This window comes from Strix aluco, chromosome 2, assembly GCF_031877795.1.
Source record: "Strix aluco isolate bStrAlu1 chromosome 2, bStrAlu1.hap1, whole genome shotgun sequence".
Taxonomy (NCBI): domain Eukaryota; kingdom Metazoa; phylum Chordata; class Aves; order Strigiformes; family Strigidae; genus Strix; species Strix aluco.
The window spans coordinates 2,058,052-2,075,996 of record NC_133932.1 but is presented as its reverse complement, the minus strand read 5'-3'; the positions used below and the strand labels follow the sequence as shown (position 1 = coordinate 2,075,996).

The following is a 17,945-nucleotide window of genomic DNA, read 5'->3' as shown; positions in this document are numbered from 1 at the left end:
CACAAAACGTATGTTTCTTGTGGTTGACTTAGCCCTGTAGGAAATTCCTTTGAACAGTTGTAAAACACCCATGTGGTCACTTTGAGGCAAACTTGAAACATATTATTTTTTTTCAGCAGTTAAACATTTCTGGTTTTTTTTTTTTTTTTTTAATGTTGTAATAACTTTAAAGGTGTGGTTTTCATTTCTGAATGAGAACTAGCATTTCAGAAGATGTGCAGAGCCAAAGGAAAAGAGTTGTGCCAGCTCCCAGCTATAGTTAATTTTGTGAAATTAAAAGAGAAGCTGATGTTATACTCAGGAGCAGGACTCCAGTGAGCAGGCTTTTAGTCCCATGCTCCATCCAGCACAGTCCAACAGCCTTTCTGGTTCTATTCTTAACCTGTGATTTCTCTGCTTTCTCTATGAACTGCTCCTGTCTTCTGAGTGGTGCATTACTGAACGTCAGGCAAAGCCTCATCTCTTGTTATAACTAGGAGGAAGTCGGTATTCAGGAGGAAGATTTCATGATGGTTTTCTCACAGGAAGAACAAGAATGATCACAAAACTAGCTTACATATGTAAGGAAAGGTTGAAAGAATTTGTGTGGAGTTTTGTTGGTTTGGTTTTGGTTTTAGTCAAAAGAGAAGAGTATCGTTGGGAGACACTGTAAATCTTTAAGAATAGAAACGGTTTCTACAGAGAGAAGGAATATTAATTGCTCTGTCTTTCCTCTAGGAATAGATCAATAATTAATAAGTTGCAACAAGGATGTTTTAGCTAGGATGTAAGGAAAGATTTCTAACGGTAAGGGTGGTGAAGCACTGAAATAGGCTGTAGAGTCCCTATAGCAGGAGATTTTTAAAAGGTAGGTCAGACAAACATCAGCTGATAATATGTAAGCTTTAACTGATTCTGCTTTCAGGCAAAAGAATGGTCTTTCGAGATCCTGTCCAGACCTTTCTCTGTGACTTGCTATCTAATATCTTCTTAGGAAGATCCTGTTTTAAAGAATGTTTGCTATGTGTTTATGCTAAGGTAGGCTTGAATGGAAAGGGGGTTTTAAAGGTTTGACAGATCTGCAAATGTCTTCCCTTCCTTGTTCAGAAGAAGTGAAGTCCATTACAGCTTCTCTCTTTTACTCTACATCAATGATGCACTAGAACTTGGGAATTTGAGTTCAGCTTTCCAGTGCTTTTCTTCCTCCTGGGCAGGCAGAGGGCAGGGCTTAGGAGTTTTGCAGAAGTAGTAGGCTAATAGTTAGGAATATTGGGAATAATCTCTCTGAGGAAATGCTGAAGTCTGCTTCTCGTGCAGAATGGTTTCTGTTTCAAAGGACCATGAGTTAAAATACTTCAGAGGAGGGAAGTGGGGGCATTCCACTGGAGACTCCCATGAAGTCTGGTTGATCTCTGCTTAGTTGATGGAATAGAGATTTCTCTAGATATTCTCTATATATAATGCCAGGACCACCTTGGATTTCATGTGTGGAGTGCCTTGGTTTCCTGACTCTGTGTTTCTCTGCTTGTTGTAATAGCTGGAAGAGGAGATTGCACTGAGAGAGAAAAAAAGGGAGGAGATGAAGAAAGCAAAGCTTGAATGGATAAAGCAGCAACAGGAAATGGGAAAGGAGATAGAGGAGGAAGAACCTGAAGAGGAACCTGAAGAAGAGCCATTGCCACCTCTCTACATACCAGAGGAGCCCAGTCCCATCCTCTGTGGGTTTTATTCAGCACCAGGAAAATTTTGGCTTTCCTTGGTAAATCAATTTTTATTTCATGTTGATGGGATTGCAAGATGTGCAACTCTTCCTTCACATCTGGGTGCCTTAGAAAACTGATTATTTGAAACCTGCTGTCTCTAAGACATGGCATTCCCTTCATACTTGATAGTTTCAATGTTTTTTGTGAAGCAAACCAGTAGAATCACTCCAATTCAGATTGTTCAGTAAATTTCCAATAGGTACACTTCTTGGTGATGCCTGAATGGGCACAGACTAAGCTGTTCCCTCACAAGCAGAAGGTAGAATCTTAACATATTGGTAGGATGGCTTCTAATGCCAGTGATCATGATAGCTTTTCCTCTGTGGGTATATAGGATCTCTAGATGTTTGGAAGTAACATTTTCTAACCTATCGTAGATCCTTTAGAAAGGAAGAATTATTCTGAAAATTGCATTTACCTGGTCAGCTGCTTCAGTATTCTTTTGTCACCATCTCGTTATGGTCATTCTCTTCTTCAGGGTGGTTATGACTCAGGGTTCCTCTATCATTGTGAATTCTCACATGATCACCAAGACGACCCTGAAAACAGGAAAGATGAACCCTTTGAAGTGATTCCTACTGGGGACACCGACAACAATCCCATCCACCAAATCTCCTTCTGGTAAAACACTGTAGTGTAACAGATAACTTTGTGATGAAGCTCTATGAAATTGAGCTTGTAAGGGAGGAGGGTACACTGCTTTGTCCCTTTTTAATTGTGGCTCAACTCTAGTATGCAGGAACTCTCTCTGGTTTTCCTGGCACTGAGTTTCACTGAAAATTCCTAATGGAGACAGTTGAGCACTGTGTCTGACAGATTAATTTAAAAAGTCCTTCAAAGATTTAAAATGTCTGATTTCTAATTAAGTAGTGATTAGAACTCAAACATCCTAGGTTGTAGAACTCCAGGAGAGCCATTAGAAGTCTCTGCGAATTGTGATTACCAGAACAGCAGTTCTTTTTGTAGTTAGCAAAGAGAGGACACAGCCCTCGAGGAGAACATGGAGGGATCAGTCCATCTCACTTGTGCAAAGAATGCAGGCTTCTCGGGACATTCTGTGAACTGTACGAATGGAAAGGGTGAACTATTTTCAGACTCCCAATATTAGTTCCCTGTAAGGCTAGGCATGTTCTGCATCTATGGAGGGAGGTTTAGGTCAGGCTTTAATCTACAGCTGGCTGCATTCACCACCACCTGTACTAGGTGGAGAGCCGGGAGGGAAAACTGCTTTTCTAGCTCTGAACTTGGTGTCTGCTACCCTGCCCAACTCAGGCCTGAGACCAGTTCTGTGATACCCAGCAAGTGCTGGAACATCCCTGAGCAGCCGGTTAGCTGGAAAAAATTTTGTAGTAGTATCACACATGCTTTAAATGGTCCAAATACTTGCTTGCAAACTTGGGAAAACTACATTTATTAAGCTAGATTAGCTCTTTTCAAGTATCGTGTTTTGAGCTGTGGCCTTACTTGTTACAAGTTGCCTGCTATTACTGTTTCTCATTGCTTATTCGACAGTACCAGCAGACTACTGATGTTCTGTGGGATGCAGAATGGCGCACTGCGTGTTTATCCTCTCCAAGATCAAGACATCTCAGTGAATACCCTGAAGGAATACTGGTGCTTCAATGTACATGACAATGACTATGGCCAGATCCGGGGGATCTGTCCCAGTTATGATGATAGATTTCTAATTACCTGTGGTGGAGATGGAAACATTTTTACTTTCAACATCTTGTCTCCAGAGGATGTTCACAGAGAGCTAAAAGCCAAAATCCCTTCTCCTAGGGTAAATCACTTTCTTTCACTGAATTAGGCCTGTTTGCAACTCCTGCAGATGGGCAAAATGCAATTCAGTTATTTGGCATCATAGATCTTTCATAGCAAAAGCTGAGGTTTCCCAATCAATTTGGAAGAATAGCTCTTGCAAAACATTCCCTAATGAACAAGCAGTATGACTGCATTGTTCCTTTTCAATATTTTGTGGTTTTTTTCCAAATAAACATGGTATGTGTTGTCCATATGTAATATTCTACTAGTCTTTTCCCACTCAAAGGTGTAATCGTGCACGTTCCTAGAACGAAGGAACCACAAGGATTTGTCATACTTAATACCCATCTTACATTTAATTCCAGTAAAGTATGATTATGCTCTGAATGGGGATTCTAGAAATAATGTTGGAGAATACCAAATGTGCAGTTTCTCAGTGCATCTAGTACCATTCATATACAATTCACAAGTTGGATTTTTTAAATTTGCAAGATAGCACAGCATGATGCTGATCCTGTTGTTCTTTCACCCTTGGACAGCATTAGCAGTCATGATTTTACAGGTGTAGTGTAATCACCATAGAGCTCATCACCTTCAGCATGTCTAAACAGGTGACACTGGAAATCAAAAACAGTTCCACTGGTAATACACAAGAACAGAGAAGTGTCAGCTCCCCCACTGAAAATGTTCAGACTTTACTGAATTGTTAAAAAATCTCGAGTGCCTGAGTTAAACAAATATAACCTGAAAGAAGCAGTGAGACCTGTTGAGTCAAGAAGTGCTATCATGCACAATGAATTTTTGAGTAGATATACATTCAGTACAGTTTAAAAATCTTGAAAGTGTCAACATAAAACAAATTCAACTTTTAAATATTTTTAATATTAGTTGGTAACCATGTTTTGAAAGATGCTTGATGAGGGAGACAGAGAGGAAATTGTGATTTTGGTCATTTAGTTAAATTGTTCATGGAATTCTTTACCAGTATCATGAGAATATATAACACTGAGAATAGACTCAAAATTATTTTCTTTAAGTGAATGATTGGAACATGTGATATCAGAGCCTTGCTAGCTCCAGTATTACAAGCAGTGATTAATGTACAATTATAAAGCATATATACAGGTTTATCATTTTGAGTATGTAAGTAGCTCTATATAAAGATCTTTATGGTCAATTTCTATTGTTCAGGCTAACAACATTCCTTAATGACCATCCTAATAGAGTTTTCCCTTATCAAAGTATATCTTCATTAAGTATCTATTCTAGTTTCAAGTCATGTGGCAGATTTAAAAAATTCCATCTTCATTAAACTTAATGAGATTCTTAGAGAATCAAATACAAATCCTCTGAAATTAATTGAGTTAAATTCCAGATCAATTTAGTACGACTGTATTCACTGTAGGGTGATAGGCCTCCTTTTTTTTTTTTTTTTTTTTTTTTTTTTGGAGCATGATTGCCTAGGGAAATGAGGCTTGTGCGACTGCAGTGTCCATCCATCTGTCGTTCTTCACAGCTAATAATTGTGAACCCCATTATGCAGTCAGCAGAAGCAAACCAGATTAATTACACATGTAACTTGGAATTAGCCCAGGATATGTTGTCTCTTGTCAACGTGGCAGTGAGGGAAGAGAATTGGGTTTGGGGGTTAGAGAACCAAAGATGTTATGGAACAGAGTGAAGTTAGGACAAGCAATGATGTAATGGTTAATGTTGATGGGGGGGGTACAGGATCTGTGTTCTCTGTCCCTAAGAACTAAGCTTCATTAATTCTTTTACATGAAAATCAACTTATTTGCTTTTTCTTCTTGAAAAATTAAAACCTGCTATTTAAGGCCCATATAGCAATATTGATCATGAAGGTTTCATTTGGTTCTGTGAGAGGCAATGGGACTTCTGTCTTAATGTTTGTAAAAGCTTTATTGTCTGTTGAAACTCTTATTGCTTGTTTAAAGGCAAGGCAACATTTTTATTCCAGAGTGGTCTTGAGAAGGAGAAGGCTACTGAAGACATTGAGGATCCCAGTGCCTACAAGTAAGAGTTGCTTAGATAATGATGAAAGAGATTTTCAAGTGTTGGTAGTTCTTTCTTCAGACCACGTATTTCTTTTTCCCTAAGAGGAGGGAGAAGTTGATCACCCTGAACTTGGGTCATTTCCTTGTTACACACAAAGCTTTTTCAGCCTCTGCCTCAATTTCATTTATTTTTCTGTGGTACTAATTCAGATATGGTACTCTGCTCACTTCAGACTGCAGAGACAACACACAGTCAAGGTCAAAGCCCCGTGATGTTAGGACTGTACAAATAAACAGGAAGATGATTCCTTTCTAAGTTGTCTTAAGAGCCATTGAGTTCACTGGGAGTTTAAGGCTGTCAAGGAAATCTAAAAGGTTACATAAATTGTAATCTTTCCTCTCTTCTATTGAGATAACACCATTTCCTTTTTTATGTATTTTCAGCCTTGAGGAAGTCAAGCAGAAAAAGGAATATGAACGGATAATGAAGGAAGCTGAAGAAAAAAAAAAGAAGAAAAGAGAAGAGTTGATTGCACTGAGGCATGAGCTTCTCTTTCTTCTTCAAAAGAATCAGGAATTGCCCAAGCACGTGCAGCTGCACAGAGAGGTACATCTGGTTTTTGTAAGGGTCATTTGCCTTCAGAGGCACCTTCTAAAATGTTCCTACCCTGTGTGTTGGCACCAAAGATGTCCAACCCTTTGCATTAAGATAGTTCTACGAATATATAATTTGCTGGGACTTCTGAATCACAGCTGATGATTTGTGCCATTTAAGAAGCAAGTGGGGAAAATGTGGTTCTCTGTAGAGGTCTGAATAGCTCCTGAAATTGATGTGCATGGAACTCTGTCACCTGGGCAAAAATATTTATTACCAAAACCTAGTAGCTAAAATAATGAGATGCTGGGTTTTCTGTCTTTCTGCAGCAGTATGAGATGGACCATAGGATCTTTGAGGAGCTGGACAGACAGACAGCACAAAGAATCCTGTTAGTGCAAAAGGAGCTGGCTTGGGAGCATGAGAAACACTTGATTGGACTGCAGAAACTACAAAATCAGTAAGTACCACTTCTCCCTCTGACCTTGAGTGGGGCTCATCATTTACAAAGTTGTACCTGCCACAAGGAAGGAGAATGTGATTTTTTTTCTTCTTTCCTCATATAATCAATATTTCATCTGTTCTGTTATGATTCTGGTTTTATTTTACTCGGAACATACACCAGAGCATATATTGATATTTGGGTGTACTTACTTCTTTTGAATCTTTGATAAGAAGATATTCAAATCAAGGAAGGAGCTTCATATTGATTCACTTATATATTTAGAAAACTCATATATTTAGAAAATAGGGGGGTTTTCTGAGGCTAAGTTTGCCTGTTTTTTTCCCAGCAGGTTCAGTAAGAACCAAGAACTCTTACTGAAAGTTTAAAGAACAACCTGCAAAATGAACCCCCGTTTTTCAGGCATGTTGCATGTGTGCCAGATATTTTAGTGTCGTTGCTAACAGTGTTCCCTATACAGTTTAAAATTATGAACTGAACTTTCTCAAGAACACAAGTTTAAGCGCAAGGTGCATTTTTGATTTGGTTTTCTTAAATCTAAGTATATACCAAAAGATGAATTCCTACAAATAAATACACAATAGAAATAACACACAATAACAAAGCCACGTTAGGCACACAATGTGTGACTAGGAAAAAGACTTGAATGAACTTGGTTTTAACCAGTCCTTGATGGAAGATAAAAGATATTCTCATGAAGAACCTGGTGTAAGTTTCAATATTGGGAGAGGTCTTAATATGCTTATTCTTGAGCAACTCCATTCCTAGATTGGATAAAAGTCAATAGGTAGTGTCAGATGTCACCATACTTTTACTTACTGACTTGTGAATTTACATGTAATGATTGTATGTGCAATAAGTAAACTACATTAATCATGTCCTTTTAGTCAAGGCAAAATAGTAGGTTGTGCCTACTGACATCAGACGGTTTTGTCTAATTTGGCTTTTCAGGTTTCGAGACTCACTGGAATTTGACACTGTTGTTGTTCATGCTACTCAAAGCAATCATCAGATTTCCACCTACAGACTTGTAGCAATGTCTGAGAAATGCTACCAAGATAAGGAACACCCGTCGTGGAAGAGGACAGTACTTAAATGGGCATGTAAACAAGCAGAAAAAAGGGAGATCGTCACAGAGACAAGGCGTACGCGTAGGGCTAATGATGACCATTTAAATCTTATCAGTAATGTAGTTTCTGGCTTTCATCTCAGTTTGCTTTCCTGAGTCCAAGCTAAAGAAATTATAAATTATAATATAGAAATCATATAAATGTATAAATGATTATATATATAAATAGAAATTATAATTTCTTTAGGTACAAGTAAAGAAATACAACCGTGGTATGTTTTCTCAGTGCCTGCACACGTAGTAACACACACACAGAGCTTTCCATGTGTATGTCAGCAACTGTCTGTTAACCCCGTGGGCAGAATGTGACTAAGAGTCAAGTCAAAAAACCCAAGTATGTTCAGAACATCCACTACGCTGGAACTATACTGATCAACACCAGCTCTAAAGGAACCATCCCAGGGGGTTTCCAGTAGTTGGGACTGCACTGTGCTGCATTGTATTTACATCTTCATGTGGTTATTTTTTGGTCCAGATAATAGAATTTTCGAGGGCGTGGCTGAAAAGCTGAAGACATCAGAGCTCCGAAAGCCAACAACACATTATATAGAAAGCAAACACGAGAAAATCAGAAGAATTGTTGAGAAATCTGATGAGATGAAAGTGAAGATCATGACGAGGAAGGCAGAGTGGGATGAATTGTGAGTTTTGAACTGCACTCTGTGCCTTTTTAGTTCTGCTTCTGGTCTGAGGTCAAGTAATGCTATTTAGCTGTCATATGGCACTGTAATATCTCTGCCTAGACTTTATATCCCTAGTGGTTTTAATTAAAATAGATGAGTTTTCATGTGTTTCTGAGACTCAAGAGAGCATTAAAATCTTTCAGTTAGTTTCTGTGGTTCTTCTAAAATATTAAAAAACTTCATCTAGGTAGCTGCATCTTCAGATAGGGAGTAAAAAGATATCTACATTGATCATGACTGAGGGAAACCTAGACCATTACAGTCAACTCTGTTAACCCTGCCGGCGCCACACAGAGCAGATGCTGTAACAGCTGGGTTAGGTCAGCTGTGCTAACATCACGGCCACTATGTGAGTGTTTGTGATATGCCTTCGTGCTCCGTGCTGGTCTTTATCTTGAGAGGCAAGAAAGGGGGATGAGACACCTCCTTGGAAATACGGAAGTTCTTCATTAGGAGATGAATGACAGGGAATGGGACCAATGTAGAGTCAGAATATAAGGCTTTTAAGGTTATTAAGTATTTAACAATATAGAGTAGGGTCAGGTATTCCATGCTACGGGCTGGTGGAGTGTTAACACATGGCTCCCTGAGATTGAGAGCAGCATGTACTCACTAAACCCAGAACTCAGTCCAAGTGGAAAGGTTTAACCTGTCCCATGGCAGAGCTATGTTATAAGAGTTCTTGGGGAGGGGGGGGAAAAAAAAAAAAAAAAAATCTGAGGTTTTCATTCAAATGTGCAAGGATATTCTTCCCAAAGTAGCCATTCTTTTCTGAAAGAGGTGTGTTGATCCCTAACTCACCTCCCAAGCCTTGCTGCACAAATCAGAAGGTATGAAATGACTCTGTTCATCTGTATGCTTTCTCTCTTAAAGTTCAGCTTTGTTTTGTACCTACCAGATACAAGAGCAAACCTAGTGATGACTATGAGAATCCCAAAGATGCTGAGGACATCAAAGAAGCCCAGGAAAATATGGGATGTTATAAGCTGAAGACTGCCACTAACTACAGAGTCCCTGAACACAAGCAAATGAACACTGAGAAGAAGGTGATGCAACTTACATCCCTGGAAATGTTGGTATGTAAACTGATTCATGGATGTGTGTATTTCCCCCTTTTGGGGGGAGAGAGGATAGTGTATTAGTCACTGAAGAAATTTTATGAAAGGAAATCAAAGTGGATGTGGGAAAAGGCCTTAAAGGACTGACTGTGTTGAGTCAGCTTTAGTTAAAAATCAGCCTTTCTCTTGTGAACTGTTAGTGCTTCACCAAACTCAAACCTGAATCAATCCAGGATAACTCACAGCTGGCTCTTTTTAAGTGAGAAAGAGAATTTGCCTTTTCTAGTACTTCAGCAGGAACATCTGTCTTTGAATTCTTCAAAAAGTCTTGTTGTCTAGTAACTGGTATGCTTTCCTTAAAACACTGAGCTAAATAACCCCTGCCATGAAATACCTTTACAAAACCAGATGTGAGCAAGGACAGGTGTTTCTAGTGTGGCCTCTCCATATTTGCACTTTGGCACTCGCTGCTTCTGCGTACTAAGCATTGGTATCTTCCAGAGAAACCAGGTCTTTTGGAGCCACCTTTCTGTGATGGACTCCTACAGTTATCACACATCTTTTAACCACAAAGACACAAGAAGCTCAAATGTTATGCAGTATCTCTGTTGCTTTCCTTGTGACTTCTTTCTCCCATCATTCTTCTCATAGGAACTGTTTTTTGCACTCCAGCCAGATAAAATGAAAGAGTGACAAATTTCTTTAGCTGAAAGAACAATGAAGAAATATATCTACTGAACTTGGAACTGTCTAGTTGCTTTTTGGTAGAAAGGCTTATTTCTTGCTCTGCTTACTGGCAGAAGAGCCTCTTCACTGCATGGTTTATATTTGTCTGGTAGAAGTGTAAGTTATACTCTCAGTGGCCCTGAATCTTCTCCAGTCTTATCCTCATGAACTGGTTGCTTTATCTCAGGAACCCTCTAGGCTGGATTGCTTTTATAGCCAGGTCTAAGCTATACAGAAGCAATGCTACAGCCTCAGGAGATTTGTTGATTGTTTTAATCTCATGCTTGGGCTCCAGTACTTCATTGTGTGCTGATGTTACCAGATACCTAGTGATTAACCTAACTCAGTAGGACAAGTCAGTACAAACAAAGGGAATAGTTCTTGTAGTAAATTCCAGGTTCAGGCAGATGAAGAATTCCAGTTATTTCGGGTGGCTGGTGAATAGGGTTGTTTTCTTTTATAAAGATCAGCGAAGTTTCTGCCAAATATATTAATATTAGATCACATTCAGTTATTATTTCATGTGAAAAGAGTAAATTAATACAGCATCTCGTTATCACAGAATCACAGGATGATTGAAGTTGGAAGACTCTTCTGATGGTAATCTAGTCTGAACCCTCTGCTCAAGCAGGACAGTCTAGAGCAGGTTGCCCAGGACTATGTCCAGGTGGCTTTTTAATATTTCCAAGGATGGAGACCCCACAACCCTACTGGGCAATCTGTGCCAGTGCTCAGTCACCCTCACAGTAAGAAGTGTTTCCTGATGTTCAGAGGGAACCTCCTGTGTTTCAGTTTGTGCCCATCTCCTCTTACCAGTCACTGGGCACCACTGAAAAGAGCCTGGCTCCATCCTCTTTGCACCCTCCCTTCAGCTATTTATATACATTGATGAGATCCACCCCGCTCCGAGCCTTCTCCAGGCTGAACAATCCCGGCTTGCTCAGCCTTTCCTCACAGGAGAGCTGCTCCAGTCCCCTAATCATCTTAGTGCCCCTTCACTGGACTGTCTCCAGTAGCACCATCTCTCTTGTACTGGGGAGCCCAGAAGTGGACACAGCATTCCAGGTGTGACCTTGCCACTGCTGAGGAGGGATCATCACCTCTCTCGACCTGTGCCAACACTCCCTAACACACTCCAGGATAGTGTTTAGCCTTCTTTCTGACAAGGGCACATTGCTGGCTCATGGTCCGCTTGGTGTCCACCAAGAACCCCAGGTTCTTTTCTGCAAAATTGCTTTCCAGCTGCTCAGCCCCCAGCATGGGGTTGTTTCTCTCCAGATGCAAGACTTTGCACTTCCACTGGTTGAACTTCATGAGGTTGCTGTCAGCCCATCTCTCCAGCCTGCCCCTCTGGACAGCAGCACAACCCTCTGGTGTGTCAGCCACTCGTCCCAGTTCTGCATTATCAGCAGACTTGCCGAGGGTGCCCTTTGCCCCATCATCCAGATAATTAATGATGTTGAACAGAATTATTATTACTGAATTCTGAATATAGAATTATCACTGAGGTCTGCCTATGGGCCAAGCAAGATGCAAACAAGTTGTTACAAATAGGTTTTGCTGCACTTGGCTGTTTAATTCCCAGCTCTGACACCTGATATAAGTGTCACTTCTCAGATTAGTGTATCTTCATCTTGAGTTGGAGAAAAAATTATTCAGCTGATACCAAAGTTTTCAGAGTTGACTTTGGGACTCTGGATAGCTGGAAGGCCTGGAGAGAATTTGTTTTGGACATCTAGTGGCTTGTATGAAATCCAAAAGCATCCCACAAAATGTTACTTTCTTGCTTTTAATATTGTTATCTACTATACTCTGAAAATTCAGAACTTTGTTCCATGTCTAACCACCTCCAGTAGCTGTGATTTCAGCTTCATCATCACGTATAAAAGACAGGAGTCACATCTGCCTTCCAGAACTTACGTTTATGTAGGACTGCTTCAGTATCTTTGAGGCTATGTGAGATAACAGCTTTGTTTCAATGGCTGTGTCAAAGAAGTGTAGATTTCTGTGCAGCTGTGCATTTGGTAGCGTGTACAGTAATGATCCTCTCGGGTATGTTTCTTTTGTCTTGGGGATGGAAGCTTGCTTTGCAAAAGACTTATATCTGATTTTCTTTAGTAGTGTATTGTTTATGGTATATGCCTGAAAACAGGGCAGTATATCAAAGCTGAGATTCTGTATTTGAGAGACATCCCAAACGACTAATCCTCTAAAACCCACAGCTTGCTTTCACAGCCTCTGTCTGCTTTCTGCACTGCTCCAACATCTCATGTCAAGAAACTCACAATCAAGTCAGGAACTGAGAGAACAGGGAAGGCTCATTTCCTTTCTTACACCTTTGCTGTTTTCTGTGAATGAGAGGAAGAGGGGTGGTTCCAAAGATTTTTTTTTTAAAACCACAGGCTGAAAGACAGCTGTTTAAAAATGCTAATGTGTGGAGATGGTACAGAAAAGAAAGCTAGCCTGGAAAGAAGGAAAGTCAGTATGAAAGCCTCAACCATTTCCTGCATTGGGGAAGACCACTATGTAAGTGTTCCTGGGGAATCCTACTAAAATCATTCTTCCTTTGCAGATCCATAAGAGGAAAGCGAATATGAACAAAGAGATCATGTCTTTGCGGGATCTCAAGGTTTCTATTATTGATGAAATCAAGTGTTTAGTGCAAGAATTGAAATCCATACAGACATCCTTGGATTTATCAGAACGTCTCCCTCTTCCCCTGATCCCTCAGTTACACCCAGATGAGGTTCCTGAAAAAAAATTTGAGTACGACAATGACATCCTCCTGAAGTTCAAAGAGGAGCAGGAGGCCAAGGCAAAGCTCCAGAAACAATTGGAAGGGTCTTCCTCATCTCGTGCATTTAGGCATGGGATTCTTCGAGCTCCTTCCGTTAAAGAGATTGGCCCCGTGGCACAGGCTGCAGGTGCACACCCGACGAAAATAGCATCATCTGTAGTCACAGAGCAACGAAAGGTTTTTGAGATTGAGAAGGCAGAGCCAGCAGAAATGGAACGGGAAATTTTAAAGAGGGAGAAGATAAAAAATCTATACTTGCAGGAGACCTTGATTAAAAAGGTAGGAAACCAAAAATTATTTTTGTCAGTTTGAACAATACCACTGCATCAGAAATAAAACCAAAACCCTTTCCATCTCAGGATTGCAGCCACTCTTGCCTTTCCAAAGTTCAGGAAGATGCTATCTGGCACAAATTTACAGTGTACATCAGTATAAATCCCTAACTGTGACCTGTGTGCTGACTATTACCACTTGAAAAACAGATCTTTAGATTTCTTATTGATTGTTCTACGAAACTAAGAGCTTAGTGGGCAAAAAAGACTGGTAAAATGTTAGAAATTACTTGAGAAGTGATGAAGAGGTAAAAAAGGAGTATCACTACAACTTTGTAGATTCATGATGTCCTCAGCTCTTAAATGACTGTAGTCCTGACCCTTTGGTCTCAAAAATGATTTTGTAGAATTAGAAAAGGTACAAAAGAAAGAGAGTAACCAAGATGCTTAGTTGTGGAAAAGCTTCTTTAAAAGGCACATCTAAATGGATAAAGCATCTTTGGCCTGGAAGAAGGGCCAGCTGAAAGGGTTGTGTTACAGAGGTGATAAAATTATGAATAGCATAGAAAAGGAGAGTGGGAATCATCTTGTAAAAGAAGGAGAGATATCAAATGAAATAGTTATGTAGAAAGCTTGAAACATGCAAGTGGAAATAATTTTCCTATCCAACAATAACTAAGCTTTGGAACTCAGTGTTAGGATGTGGGGGAAGCTACAATGTGATAAAGTCTGGAAGAAAAATCCATCCAAAGCTGTTGAACACAAACATACTGCTTCAAGCTCAGGATGTCCATGAGTCAGAGTTGAGGAGGGCACAGAGAGGAGTGTGGCAACCTCTGTTCACTTTGTCTGCTTTGTTTCTTACCATCTTTAACTTCTACTGTCACCATTGACTCTGTGGTCTACCCTAACACAGACACCCTTGTGTTCATGTGTGTGAAGGTTTTGAGAGAATATCCAAAATACTGCTGGTGAAACTGTTAAATGTCTAAGGTAAGAGCTGGCAGGTATTGTGAAAGAAGTCTGTGGAGGCAGAAGATGTATTTACTGCTACATCTGGGGTTGTTACATGAACTACTTCAGGCTATTGTAAAACATTCTCTGAAGAGTAAAATACTTATGGGGTGGAGTGGGATGCAGTGAAACATTCCCATGAAGCCCTGGTGATTCTTTTGTGCTGAGAATGAAGACACCTTTGGGGTTAACTTTGTCTTTCTAAGCACTTCAGTAATCCATAGTAAATAACACGGGTGAGTTGTTGATTTGGCAGAGAGAACTTTTCCCTTCTGCTCCTTTCTATAGCTTTACAGGTTTAGCTCCACCCCTAATACTTTCCCTGTTCCTCATTTAACTCTCTCACATGCTCCAGATGAACGCACTGATGATCAACTTTGATGCTGAACTTTGCTTTCTGCGGCACAAGAAATTGAAGCTGGATGTGCAGATGAAAAGTGCTGACCTGTGCTATATCACGTGGTATGAAGAGCTGCTTATCCTGAAGAACCTTGAGAAACATGAGAACCTTCTCCAGGGGCGTGTTAACACCCTCATCAGTGAGCAGGAGGCCGTGCATGTAAGTAGGCCACATGTCTCTGGATTTAACTACCACTAATGCACGCCTTGAAACAAAAGCCCTAAAGTAAATGGTGGCATCTCTTTGCTTCATTTCAGCACTGATCCAGCATCTAGCGCTAAATTTTGAAAAACAAGAAACTCTTCATGATCAACCTAGGATGCTTGCTTTTAACTTTCAATAGTTAATCTTTTCATAATCTTAACAGTTGTATTTTAATAGGTACATCATGATGTGGAATAAGTGACAAATCATATACTTGAATTTAAGAGCATACTTCTAGGTTTTGCTTGATTTAAGCATGGTTTTAAAGAGAGAAAGGCAAGATTTGCATTTCCAGATCTTCACAGGTACATCCTATATACACATAAGAGGGTTGTACCTTTTAACTAAAGTGGGTTTTTTGTTTATTTAGTCAAAATTGAACAGCTACCTTGCGCAGATGGAGGATAGAAAGTGTGAGACTGCAAAGCTTCAGGAATGTGAGAAAGCTCTGTATGCCGACTTCCAAGCATCCCTTGGAGAAAACAATGAGTTTGCCCATTTTCTGAACAAGGTTCTGAATAAGAAAATCAAGTGCCTGGAAAAAAAAGAAGGAAGAGAAACAGGTTGGAGATACTGTTCCTTTTGTTTTATGGATTTGTTGCACATACGTCCATGTGGTCAAGTAAATGTCTCAGTCTAGCTAGAGCCCCGGGTACCTGCAACACTGAACTCAACTCAAAAAACCATAGGTCAGACCTGCCCAGCTTTGTTTATACACTGACCCACGTTATCATCTTGAATGATAACGATGTAATTCAGTCTCTGACATGACTACATGACAGCTCCTGCAATTTACTTCCTGTAAGTCACTACTGAGGACTGATAATTGGTATGAAGAAGAGGCAAAGCTTTAAATAGGTACTTCCTATGTTGTGCCAATGGGAGCTATGGATAAGTGATTAGTCTGCCACGTTCATGACATTCTCCTTTAATCTGTCCCTTGACTAATGAGAGATCATAGACCTAATCTGCAATCATCTATTAATCACAGGACTAAACATATTATGAAAGGATTTCATTTATCTTAGTGACTTGGTTTTAAACTGTTAAGGCTAGGCAGTCTTACTGAGCTAAAATACTTGTGCTGTCTCTCTGAATTGACTTTTGATTTCAAGTGGGACATGATTAGCAAAAAGCACAGACACTCATGATGCTTTTGTGACAGTTTTGTGCCTCTGTATTTTGCTTGACTGATTAATCTCTATAGCAGAATGGTAAACCCACAAGGTTTAAATTCCTAGCACATATAAAGAGAGGAAACATTATTGAAGGAAGTCGCAAAAACATGCCTTTGGCACTACTAGGTGATCTCTCTCCTTATTTTTTTCTCTTTTTCCTTTCTGTGAAATGTTCAGATCAATGCAATAGGCACAAGGTGCCTGGATTCACATATTACCAGGCTGACTTTTTGTGGATTGATGGGATTGTGCTCACCAGCACATGTGCATAATGCACAGCTAGTGGGTCTGGGGGTGTTCTGCAAGCCAGCAGTACTGTCCTTTTCTTCCAGGTGAAGAAGATGAGAATGAAGAGAATGATGAAGAGTCCAGCTTGGAGACTGATGAAGAAAATTCTGGATCTGAAGATGAAGTCTTTGATGACTCTGTTTGCCCAAAGAGTACCTAAGCCATCATTTCCTTGGGTTTGGCTATAGGGGCAATATTGTGTGTTTAAAAACAAAATGCAGAGTTTTTCATTAGTCACTGCATGTTAATGCCATTAAGGGTCAGAATGTGTGCACCCCTCCCGAGTGCAGCATTTCTCCCCAGGAAATCTCGGTGAAGATAATGCAACCGCTCGTAGTGTAGGGTAACCTAATTAGAAAGTTTGGAAAAATAAAACTTAGCTGAGCACTAAGAATTAATTATTTTGTGTAAAGAACTATTCACCATTTCACGGTTGTTTTCTGGAGAGAAAAGGCTCCTCTCAGGAGTGGAGCTGGAGTGAGGCTGTAGCTGCTCTCTGGAAACCTGCTGCCTGGCCTGGCTGGATCCCTGCTCGGGGGAGTTCTGCAGGGACCCGACCGTGCTCTTAAATTAAGCTCTTTGTTACCACCTCGTGGCTTTATGCAGCAATTGCCTGTTGCTGGGCTGTTCTCTTAAGGGTATCTGAACAGTTAGGACTTTGCAAAATCCTCTTCATTCACTCATTCAACAAAGGCAAGCAACTACGCCCCCCCCCCCGCCCCGTTTTCTTTTGTTAACTAGTTTAGGGTGTTGTTTTGCGGTTTTTCTTTTAAATATTTGAGGGATGTGTCAATGACCATGTAACAACACTGCTTTATTTTCAGTTAGAAGTTACCAACAAATTACTTTATCATATTTTTTTAAATTGGATTCTAACATCATTTCCACAAATTGAATTTTTTATTAACTCCTCATTCATCTCCTTTCTCAATGAAATGTTGGGAAGAAATGAAGATTTTTACTTTTTATTAGAAAAGTCCAAATTACTAATTTAATAAGGAAATTATATGCTGCATTAGCCTCTTCATATTTGTCTCTTTATGTGTCATTTGCTTTGCCTTTATTGGCCTCTTTTTTTATTATGCCTGCTGATTTGGGCATAATTATGGACTTGATTAGTAAGACTGAAATCACTGCGTTAGATATCTGTGAATTTTTATCTTCCTTACCATGAAACAAATGAAACAGGTCCTATGAACCACAGCTTTGTTTACAAATAGAGCTATAAATGATCCCTACAGCAAGTTCATCATTTATAGTGAAGGGTGCTATGGATAAAAAAACTACGTGTCCACATAATTGAAGATTATACTGTATTTTTTACATATATTAATTCCTGGGACTGTATTACTTAACAAAAGCTAACTTTTGAGCACTTGGCTTTAATATTGATGCTTTAGTCTTACTTCTGGAAACAAACTCTGTTGACTGAATGTAAAGAAAAAAAGATCCATCCGAGACACTCTCCTCCTCATGGAGGAAGGTGGCTCATGTGGTTTATGTTTGAGAAGGCTCTAGGGCACCAAGAGCTGGGCAATGTGCACACTAGGAGAAGCTACTAGCTCAAGCCTGTAATATAGTACAGTCGTAATGAGACTAAGCTATTCCTTGACTCTT

At 39.9% G+C, this 17,945-nt stretch overlaps 1 protein-coding gene across 1 annotated transcript in view; it reads left to right on the top strand.

Annotated features, from left to right (window-relative positions):
* CFAP44 (cilia and flagella associated protein 44) overlaps window positions 1–17,945 on the top strand; it is a 46,782-nt gene that overhangs the window by 23,041 nt on the left and 5,796 nt on the right. The window contains exons 16-28 of the mRNA XM_074816776.1: window positions 1,517–1,738; window positions 2,221–2,363; window positions 3,255–3,525; window positions 5,485–5,540; window positions 5,966–6,128; window positions 6,446–6,576; window positions 7,531–7,724; window positions 8,184–8,349; window positions 9,290–9,467; window positions 12,748–13,251; window positions 14,614–14,817; window positions 15,233–15,425; window positions 16,373–16,480. Of these exons, the coding sequence (XP_074672877.1) occupies window positions 1,517–1,738; window positions 2,221–2,363; window positions 3,255–3,525; window positions 5,485–5,540; window positions 5,966–6,128; window positions 6,446–6,576; window positions 7,531–7,724; window positions 8,184–8,349; window positions 9,290–9,467; window positions 12,748–13,251; window positions 14,614–14,817; window positions 15,233–15,425; window positions 16,373–16,480 (2,533 nt within the window). The remainder of the gene's footprint in view (window positions 1–1,516; window positions 1,739–2,220; window positions 2,364–3,254; window positions 3,526–5,484; window positions 5,541–5,965; window positions 6,129–6,445; window positions 6,577–7,530; window positions 7,725–8,183; window positions 8,350–9,289; window positions 9,468–12,747; window positions 13,252–14,613; window positions 14,818–15,232; window positions 15,426–16,372; window positions 16,481–17,945) is intronic.